Here is a 10,616-nt window from a genome sequence, read left to right on the forward strand (position 1 = left end):
AGCTTCTGCAACTCGCTTATTTTAGCTTGTTTTCAATCCAAATTGATCCCTTAAGCATGCTAGGATATAGATAGGAAGCTTTAGACTAGTTTTAAGGCCTGAATCGTTGTGAATTACTAGAACCGATCCAAGGTCATTGAAGCTCAAAATGAGCTATCGGGTTGGACGTTTGGCCACGAATTGGGGTGCCAAATTGATCCTCCTGCACTTCTGGAACGTCATAGGAGCTTCTAGGATAGTTAATTGTAGCAATAGAGCCCTGAAGAGGAAAGCCCCAATTTCACCTTGTACGCAGCCCCTGAAATCGTGAATTGGCACTATTAGAGTGTCCAAAAGTTGAAATTGATGATTCCATTGAACTCAGAAGGTAGAAAACTATTGGAATAGACTATTAGATGTTAACATTAGGCTCAGTTTATAGATTTCTTAGTTTGCAAGCAGACTTTGAATTAAGTGCTTAAAATAAGTGATTCTGAACCTGAGTTTAAACTGAGAACAGTAAAATGAGCTTAATAGAACCTGAAACCAGTAGGATAATAACCAGGTAAAGACTTAGGAATTGTAACTTAGTCATAGAATACATAATATGGCTTAAGTAATTAGAAATAATTAAGTAGAAATATTTTAGCTTAAGTTAGATTATTAGATTAATGACTTAGAAATAATGAAATCAGATTATGAGGACGTATAGGACATGAGGACAGAAATGGTAACATGGAAAGAATTATAGGAATTAGCTATTAGAAAATGAAATTAGTTTACATAATGTAACTAGATGATTAAGTTGTTGTTTTTAAATTAGTAATTAACCTAAGTGGATGATTTAGTGACTTAAAACTAATTAGGTCAGATTAATGGACATGCAAAATATAGGTTACACCCTAGTTAGTTGAGATCAAGACTAAGTTAGAATGACTCTAGTTTGGTAGCAAAAAGGAATAATAATAATAATAATGATGATAATAATAGTAACGAACGATTTAATGCCTCGATTAGCTTATCTTGACCCAAGCATAAGCAATGATGCAGAGGGAGCTATCTCAGACACACACGATCCTCTATTGGTAAAGGTTAAAGGTAAGGGGGGTTATACAAGACCTTGTCTTGGTACACAACTAATAAGTTGAACGTTATTACGGTAGAAAGTATATTATTACTTGCTTATACTTATTGGATGCATGATTGGATGTTGTGCTTGAAGAGTGAATGTTGGATGAATTATTGTGCTGAATTGCAGTGACTGTGATCCACGATGGAAGTGATGCACAGTAGAAAGGGATGATAGTACACTATGAGATATAGTGGTACTTAGGATTATAAGTGACATGGTATTAGGATTGTTCCTGAAACGCTAAGCATCTGAGGTTGTAGGAAGAGGGAAGAGATAATCCCCGATTTAATGTGTTATTGATACTTGTTTTTAAAAATTAAACCACCTATAACACCTTAGGATTACCCGTAGGATAGGTAGAGCAATAAAATGAATAATGATAGTAATATAGGCAAGTGAGCCCTTTTCTCTAAAGCAATTAAAAGTACATAACCATTAACGACGGATTAGAACACCCGCTTGTATTCCTAGAACTACTTGATCTTATTAAAGATCCCACCTCTATAATTACTATGGTGTACTTACTTTAAGTAAGGCAGCAGATGCTTGTTTCTAATTTATTAGAAACTTAATGGAAGTATAAGGGGGAAATGATTGATATTTGAAAATACACTTAAGGAGAAATAAGGAGTAGGAAAGTACTGTCACGACCACTAAGAGAGTGGGAATACAGAGACGCCAAAGGTGGTCATGTTCAGAGATGAATTGACCCGGGATTTACACGACAGTACACCTCTCATGTCCGTCTCGGCAGGACCCCTGAGGTCGGGATTGGCATGATGTTTAAGGCAAAGAGTTGCGTTGTGTACTTCTGTCTGTGAGCTTCAGAGCGATCATTGTCCGGTAAAGAGTGGACTGTAAGGAGTGTCCATGTTCTCGAGACAACTTTCCGAAGATAACGAAGCAATAGCTTCGGGCCCTTAAATTATACTCATCACATGATAAATAAAATAATAAAAAGGTTGGCGATGAACTCACCATTTCCTACGAAGTAGTGAGAGAAGTCAATTCGAAGGACGGAGGAATAAGGTTGATTTAACCACGTTGCATTATTGATTGTGTTTGTTAACGTGTGTGTGATTAATGATATGTTGGCTTATGTCTTAACGCTTATCTTATCTGATGTGTATTATCTTATGTCTTAACGTTTTATAAAAGCAGATAACAGGTGTGACAATGAGCTTCCCTCCAGTCACCGTGATGCACGCTGATTTCCCGTCCCGTGCTGGCTGACATGTTGACCCAGTTACCGGATACAGCTTTTATCAGGGACTCACAATTTTGTGGTGCAGGGATCTCGGAGCAGGACACATCGGTTTCCCAGTGACACTCCTGATGGTGTTCTCATTCTTCCTGCCGACCCACGCTGAGCACTTTGGTCCGCGGAATCCAGGCAGTCCACAGGTGCCATATCCACAGGAAGGCGAGCCTATGGAGACCGGAGAGCCTATCTCAGCAGTACCAGTCACCGTGGTGAGCCCACCGGGATCCCCAGATCAGAGAGTTCCGCAGACCCAGGAGTCTATGGGATCTCCTCCACCCCAGAGGAACTTGTCTTGCTTTCGGGTCACAGCCCGCAAGTGAGTGAGATCCCCTAGATTCTCCCGAGATGCCAGGATTTACCGTCGCAGATTTCGGAGAGGCGTGGCGTCCGGAGTCAGGGAGTCAGAGCAGGGTCCGACAACAGAGCCAGGGTCAGTGCCAGCAGCCAGCGGGGGAGTCAGAGAGGAGGATCCGGAGGAGAAAGATCCGAGGGGATGAAGCCATATGGTTCGAGTTTTTGATGATGATGATGATTTATGTTTCTGTTTATGTATTCTAATTACCTGTACCAGACTATGTGTTTGAGGGCACTGTGTCCTCTTTATGTGTTGTCTTCTTATCTCTAGACTTATGCGGTGGATCCGTCCACCAACTATGCATGCTATGTATGATTTGTGTGGTTTATATCGTCATTCTCCGTAGTCTTAAGTTAGGAGGTCGGAATGCCTGGGGATGTTAAGGGAGACGCGCGAGTACTCTTTACTCTCGCGATCCCGACCTAATGAGGAAACCCTAAGTAGAAAAAAAAAGGTTAACTATTTCACGTCGCGTGCTCACTCCTGAGTGATGGAGTTAGGGAGAACTCGTCACTTAAGGAAGGGGACGCCACACGGGTTGGTATCAGAGCAGTGATTTGTCGGCCTAGGATTAAAAGCCTACTTGGGAGTCTAGGATAGGTAGTTGAGGTCATAGGAAACTAATCACTCTGTGAATTTCTGGAAAGGATGACGGCAGCAATGGCAAGAGCTATTGAACAACTTACCGCTTTCTTGACCGAGCAAGCGGAAAGAGCTGGGAATGGAGGTGGACACCAACTTGCGGAAGAGGATGTCTACCACGGATTGGACAAGTTTTTGAAGCGAGACCCGCCAAAGTTTAAAGGGGGTTACAATCCCGACGGAGTGTATGAGTGGATCCGAGAATTAGATAGGATTTATGAGACGTTAGTATGTGCTGACCCGCGTAAGGTTGCTTTTGCTAGTTATTTACTTTCAGGAGAAGCTAGGACATGGTGGACTGGAGTAAGAGGAAGGATAACTCCAGCGGAAGGAGCCATAACCTGGGAGATCTTTAGGAATGCATTTCTGGAAAAGTACTTCCCGACGGACGCAAAGGGGAGGAAAGAGAGGGAATTCTTGGAGTTAAGGCAAGGTATGATGTCAGTAGGAGAGTATGCAGCTAAGTTTGAAGAATTGTGTCGGTTCCACCCGCATTATAGTGCAGCAGCTGATGAGACTTCAAAGTGTGTCAAGTTTGAATATGGACTGAGGCCAGACATCAGGACTGCTGTGGGACATGACGAGATTCGGAACTTTGCTACTCTGGTAGAGAAGTGTAGGATTTTTTAGGAGAACGAGAAGTCTAGGAAGGAGTACTTGAAGGGACAAGGTGTTAACAAGGCCCCGAAGAAGAAGGAAGAAAGGAGGAAGCCATACTTTAGGCCACCCGAGCAAGTGAGGAACCAGTTCGGAAATCGAACAGGAGGATTTGGATTCCACAACAGGACAAGTGGGTTCAATCCTAACAATCCATTATGCGTGAAATGCCGAAAGAATGGGCATCGTGCTCCGGAGTGTAGAGTCGTGTTAGGGGAACAGGCTAGTACACAGGCCAGCGGAAATGGGAATCGAAACCCTACCGCTACAACAGGCGAGGGAAGTAGCAGAGGAGCGCCAGCACCGAGAGATAACCGGAAGTTTGGACGACCCGCGAATAAGGGGAAAGTGTTTGCGATGACACTGGAGGAGGCGGTTGAAGCGCCAGAACTTATCCAAGTTACGTGTTATGTTGATAGTTTTCCTTTAAGTGTTTTATATGATTCAGGTACAACGCATTCGTTTATATCACAAGAGAGGGTCAAACAATTAGGTATACCAGTGACAAGTTTGGCATGGGACTTAGAAGTAAGTACCCCAACTAGAAATACCTGTAGAACCTCGAAAGTTTGTAGAGATTGTAGGTTAGAAACGTTAGGAAGAACCTTTAGGCAAGACTTAGTGTGCTTACCCTTAGAAGGACTAGAAGTAATATTAGGGATGGATTGGCTAGCGGCCAACGATGCAACCCTGAACTGTAGGAGGAAGACGGTTACTTTTGGGACTAGCGAAGGAGACGCTAAGCGGACTAAGCGAACCGAAGACGTAGGAAAAGCGCCCGAGAGCGAATCGAACGTACTTTTAGGAACGCTAGACGCTTATAGGGACAACTTAGGTATAGAAGGGATACCCGTAGCGAGGGAGTTTCCCGAACCGAGTTACCACCGGAAAGGGAAGTCGAGTTTTCTATAGACTTAGTTCCTGGAACGGGACCTATCTCTATAGCCCCGTATAGGATGTCACCAGTGGAACTAGCAGAGTTGAAGAAGCAAGTGGAGGAGCTTATGGATAAGAAGTTTGTGCGGCCGAGTGTATCCCCTTGGGGAGCACCAGTTCTATTGGTAAAGAAGAAGGATGGTGGCATGAGGTTATGCGTAGACTATCGGCAACTGAACAAGGTGACCATCCAGAATAAGTACCCGTTGCCTAGGATTGATGATCTGATGGATCAGTTGAGAGGAGCGGAAGTATTCTCCAAGATAGATCTGCGATTCGGATACTATCAAATCCGAGTGAAGAAGGAAGACGTACCGAAGACGGCTTTTCGGACAAGATATGGACATTATGAGTATTTAGTCATGCCGTTCGGAGTGACTAATGCGCCTGCAATATTCATGGACTACATGAATCGTATCTTTAACCCGTATCTCGACAAGTTTGTTGTGGTCTTCATTGATGATATTCTGATTTACTCGAGGAGCAAGCAAGAGCATGAGGAACATCTTCGATTAGTATTGGGAATACTAAGAGAATGAAAGCTGTACGCCAAGCTATCCAAGTGCGAGTTTTGGTTAGAATCTGTGCAATGTTTAAGACACGTGGTGAGTAAGGCAGGAATAGCAGTCGATCCGGCGAAGGTAGAGGCAGTTAACTCATGGGAAGCACCCAAGACGATCACGGAAGTGCGAAGTTTTCTCGGATTGGCAGGATATTACCGGCGATTCATCGAAGGATTTTCCAAGATCGCGATGCCATTAACCAAGTTGACGAAGAAGGATCAGCCTTATAAACGGACGCCAGAGTGCGAAGCGAGCTTTAAGGAACTTAAGAAGAGGCTAACTACGTCGCCAATTTTGGTATTGCCCGATCCTACAAAGGAATTTGAAGTGTATTGTGACGCGTCAAAGATGGGACTAGGATGTGTGCTAATGCAAGAGCGGAAAGTAGTAGCGTACGCATCAAGACAACTTAGGCCTCATGAAGTGAATCACCCCACTCATGACCTAGAGCTAGCAGCAGTAGTGTTTGCGCTCAAGATCTAGAGACACCACTTGTATGGTGCGAACTTCACGGTGTTCAGTGATCATAAGAGTCTCAAGTATCTATTCGACCAAAAGGAGTTGAATTTGAGACAACAGAGATGGGTAGAATTCTTGAAGGATTACGATTTCAAGCTACAGTACCACCCAAGAAAAGAAAATGTGGTGGCAGATGCGCTGATTAGGAAGATCTTGCACGTCTCAGCGATGATGATAGAGGAACTGAAGTTCTTGGTAGCGTTTAGAGACCTGATCCTAGCTGTGGAACTGCGACTAAAGCAGATGAAGTTCGGTATGGTTGTGGTGACTAGCGAATTTCTAAAAGAAATTAAGCGAAGTCAAGAGGAAGACCAGGATTTTCAAGAGCAGATGAGGAAAAGTGAGTGCGAAAAGCTAACCAAAGGGAGAGATGGATTATGGAGATTCCACGAGAGGATATACATCCCGGAAGACAAGGAGCTGAGAGAAAGAATCTTAGAAGAAGCACATAGAAGCGCTTTGAGCATACACCCTAGATTCACCAAAATGTATCGGGACATGAAGGAAATATTTTGCTGGCCCGGAATGAAGAAAGACATCTTGAAGAAGGTAATGACCTGTCTGACATGTCAAAAGGCGAAAGTGGAGCATCAGAAACCCTCTGGAGAATTGAGACCTCTAGAGATACCTGAATGGAAGTGGGAGAGCATTTCCATGGATTTTGTCTCAGGATTACCAAGAACTCAGAGCAAGAACGATGCTTTTTGGGTAATTGTAGACCGACTCACAAAGTGCACGCATTTCATAGCGGTTAACATGACGTACTCACTAGAGAGATTAGCAAGGATATATGTGAAAGAAGTAGTGAGACATCATGGAATACCGGCAAGCATAGTTTCGGATAGAGATCCGCGATTTACATCACAATTTTGGAAGAGCCTACACAAAGCCTTGGGAACAAACTTGAAGTTTTGCTCAGCATATCACCCCCAGACAGATGGACAAACAGAAAGAACCATTCAAACACTGGAAGATATGATGCGAGCATGCGCTTTAGAAGAGCAAGGCAGTTGGGGAGATTGTTTGCCATTAGTGGAGTTTTCATATAACAATAGCTTCCACTCAAGCATAGGAATGGCACCATTTGAAGCATTGTACAGAAGGAAGTGTAGAACCCCATTAAGTTGGTTTGATGAAGGAGATAAGCTAGTACTAGGACACGACGTAGTTCAGGATATGTCGGAAAAGGTGAAAGGAATTAGGGAGAAGCTTAAGATAGCACAGGATAGGCAGAAAGCTTACTATGACCGTAGGAGAAAGCATTTAGAGTTTGAAGAAGGAGACCATGTTTTCCTCAGAGTTAACCCAATTATAGGGATAGGAAGGTCAATTAAGTCGAAAAATCTTACACCAAAATATTTAGGACCTTACCAAATCCTTAGGAAAGTAGGAACATCAGCCTACCAGGTGGCGTTACCGCCATCTTTGTCAAACTTGCACGATGTGTTTCATGTTTCCCAAACAAAGAAATACATTCCCGACCCTTCTCATGTGATAAAACCTGAACATATACAACTCAAGGAGAACTTAACATACACGGTCGAACCTAAAAAGATATTGGATAGGAGGATGAAACAACTTAGGAAAAAGGAAATCCGGTTAGTGAAAGTAGCTTGGAGTGAGGGGGAAAATGAGGAAGCTACTTGGGAATTAGAGGAGGATATGAGAAGGACATACCCTCAACTGTTTAGTACCTTAGGATGTGAATTTCGAGGACGAAATTCTCAAAAAGGAGGGGAGAGTGTAACATCCCACCAACCGGGTAACGACCTCATAGGAGATACGAAACCCTAGAAAGTCGGAATAGGCAAATACACACTAACAATCTAACTATACTATATAATATATATATATAATATGTGTGTGTGTATGCATGTATATTTTACTATATTGCTTGTTTGCACGTAAACCGAGACGTCGGTCCATCGACTTTAAATCGACCCGGCAATAAAGGTACCAAAGACATGGTCACAATAATCCCAAAAAGAGGATGAACTCGAGATAGAGGTAGGATAGGCTAAATAGATGATCTGATCACATCTCTTGACAATGATAAATGCATTGTCTAAGAGTGATTGAAACCCGAACCAAGCTAAAAGAGTGATACTTTAACCACTCTAAGGAGATGATATTGAACCTTGAGGGGGGAAATACACTCTAATTTAGCACTGACAAACCTGAACCAGTATAATATTGCATCTGTTTTGTCCCGACATGGAAAATAATAAAGAAATCGACCAGTCGGAACCCTAGGATTTGTGTGCCGCTGACTCAAGCATGCAATCAGCCATGACACCCTTCTTTCATCACCTCTGATGGCTTCTGAAGCTTTCCAACCTCCTCCCACGCAACCCTGAACCCTAGGATAATCGCCATGCATGAAGAGTCATTGGTGGTGCAACTTTGATTAAGTTTAAGCTTAGATTAGCCATTTAGGCCCAGTTTGGAAGAGCTATTTGAGCTTATCTGACAGCATAAGCTCTTATGTCAGTGTTTGGGAGGACTTATGCAAACAGCTTATGATCTGCCATAAGCTATTTTCAGCTTATTGTCATAAGCTACTCAGGATAGCTTATGAAAAACAGCTTATGCTTATATACAGCTTATTTTTAATTTATTTCAATAAATTTTCAAAAATAGCTTATGAATAAGCGCTAATGTCATAAGCTGTTTTTCCAAACGGGGCCTTAATCACTTTTCAGCCTATATAAACGGTACCATTCGACTCCACACGACCCTAGCATCACATTGAGTCCCTTGAAACCTTGAGAGAGCATCCAGAAAGCCCAGAACGAGAGAAAAATCGAGAGGAAGTTCAGAAACTTCTTCTCTTCGAATCTCTCAAACTAGAGAGAGTTAGACCCTGATTCTTGTCCCATTGTGTACCTGGAGAGGAGAGGAAGAGGATTGACTATTCGTGGTCAAGTTTTGGTCGAGAAACGAAGCTTTCACCATCTCCGGCGAAGCTCCGGCGACCACCGAACCTGTAACGCGTCTTTTCTTCCACCTCCGAGCACTTCAGCCACACCCACGAGCACCATTCAACTCCCCACAACCTGTAGATCTAGTTCCAGTACCCATAGTAGCACGGCGCTCATGTAACATCCCGATCTGACGACTGGCCTCATGGTAACAGCACGAGTCTTTTCAGCGCGCTTTGTCCTCACTCGCGCGCTTCCCGGGAGAACTTCCCAGGAGGTCACCCATCATAATATTGCTCCAAGGCTAGCACACTTAACCATGGAGTTCTTATGGGTTGGGCTCCCGAAAAGAAGTTGCAACTTGTTGTTATGGGTAGTACAATCAAATCATATATGCCCTCCTCAACTGTATAGTCCATCCCTACACAGTCTCGGAATACCTCTTGTTCGGGTGTGGTGCGTCCTTCCACATAGAAGGCGATCAATCCTCGCCCTTCTCAGCTCAGGGCGTCACAGGCCCACCAACTTCCGCTTGGTTCGTCCTCGAACCACACCGTACTAGGAGAGGTCGGCTCTGATACCATTTGTAACATCCCGATCTGACGACTGGCCTCATGGTAACAACACGAGTCTTTTCAGCGCGCTTTGTCCTCACTCGCGCGCTTCCCAGGAAAATTTCCCAGGAGGTCACCCATCATAATATTGCTCCAAGGCTAGCACACTTAACCATGGAGTTCTTATGAGTTGGGCTCCCGAAAAGAAGTTGCAACTTGTTGTTATGGGTAGTACAATCAAATCATATATGCCCTCCTCAACTGTATAGTCCATCCCTACACAGTCTCGGAATACCTCTTGTTCGGGTGTGGTGCATCCTTCCACATAGAAGGCGATCAATCCTCGTCCTTCTCAGCTCAGGGCGTCACAGGCTAATGTAAGACCCAAGTTTTTAAGTTTATGTCAAGTGAATAAAATCCTTATTCACGATTAGGGTTGATGTATCGTGAAGGGAAACCTGAACAAGAGTTTACTAAATGAAATAAATTCATGAAGGAGAAAGTTCAAGAAAAGTCTAAGGATTGTATCGAAGTCGATAAAAGTTATAGCACGATCGATACACGCTTAAACCTAGGGCAGAAACCCTAGTAAATGGTTAGTTTACGCTTAAAGTCGCGATGGAAGCTAATTCCAAAAATCTTCAGAGAAATTTTAGAACTTCTCTTAATCCATATATAACAAGTGTTTCAAGGCGAAACCCTAGGATCTACGAACGTCCGATTCCAATCCTCGGAAGTTTGCCGAAACTAAAACCCTGATAGTTCAAGAAACCTAGAATGAATGGTCGAGGAAGACTTTTTCTATTCGGAGCTTCAAATGAAGATTCCACACGCGTACACCCTTTTCTCTTGATGTTTTCAATCTTTCTTCAGAAGGAAGTTTTCTCTTCCGACTTTCACTGCAAAAAGTAACTTATCGGGTAAAATAGTTTTACACCGACTTTGCATTAGTCACCTAAAATATAAGGAAACCTCTTTTGAGTTTTGGAACTCTATCGCCAAAACCTATCTTAGAATTCACGGAGAATGAAGCCGGAAAAATCGGGATCGCGAAACTTTCATTTTCCCGCGTTTTTCCATCCTCTATATATAGC

The 10,616-nt window shown here is 43.2% G+C and overlaps 1 protein-coding gene across 1 annotated transcript; it reads left to right on the forward strand.

The window, feature by feature from the left end:
- The first annotated feature begins 3,378 nt into the window (after positions 1 to 3,378).
- On the forward strand, positions 3,379 to 4,002 carry LOC130719397 (uncharacterized). Its single transcript, XM_057570021.1, has one exon. The coding sequence runs from the start codon at positions 3,379 to 3,381 to the stop codon at positions 4,000 to 4,002; it is 624 nt and encodes a 207-aa protein (XP_057426004.1).
- Positions 4,003 to 10,616: the final 6,614 nt, after the last annotated feature.

This window comes from Lotus japonicus, chromosome 5 (assembly GCF_012489685.1).
Source record: "Lotus japonicus ecotype B-129 chromosome 5, LjGifu_v1.2".
Lineage (NCBI taxonomy): Eukaryota > Viridiplantae > Streptophyta > Magnoliopsida > Fabales > Fabaceae > Lotus > Lotus japonicus.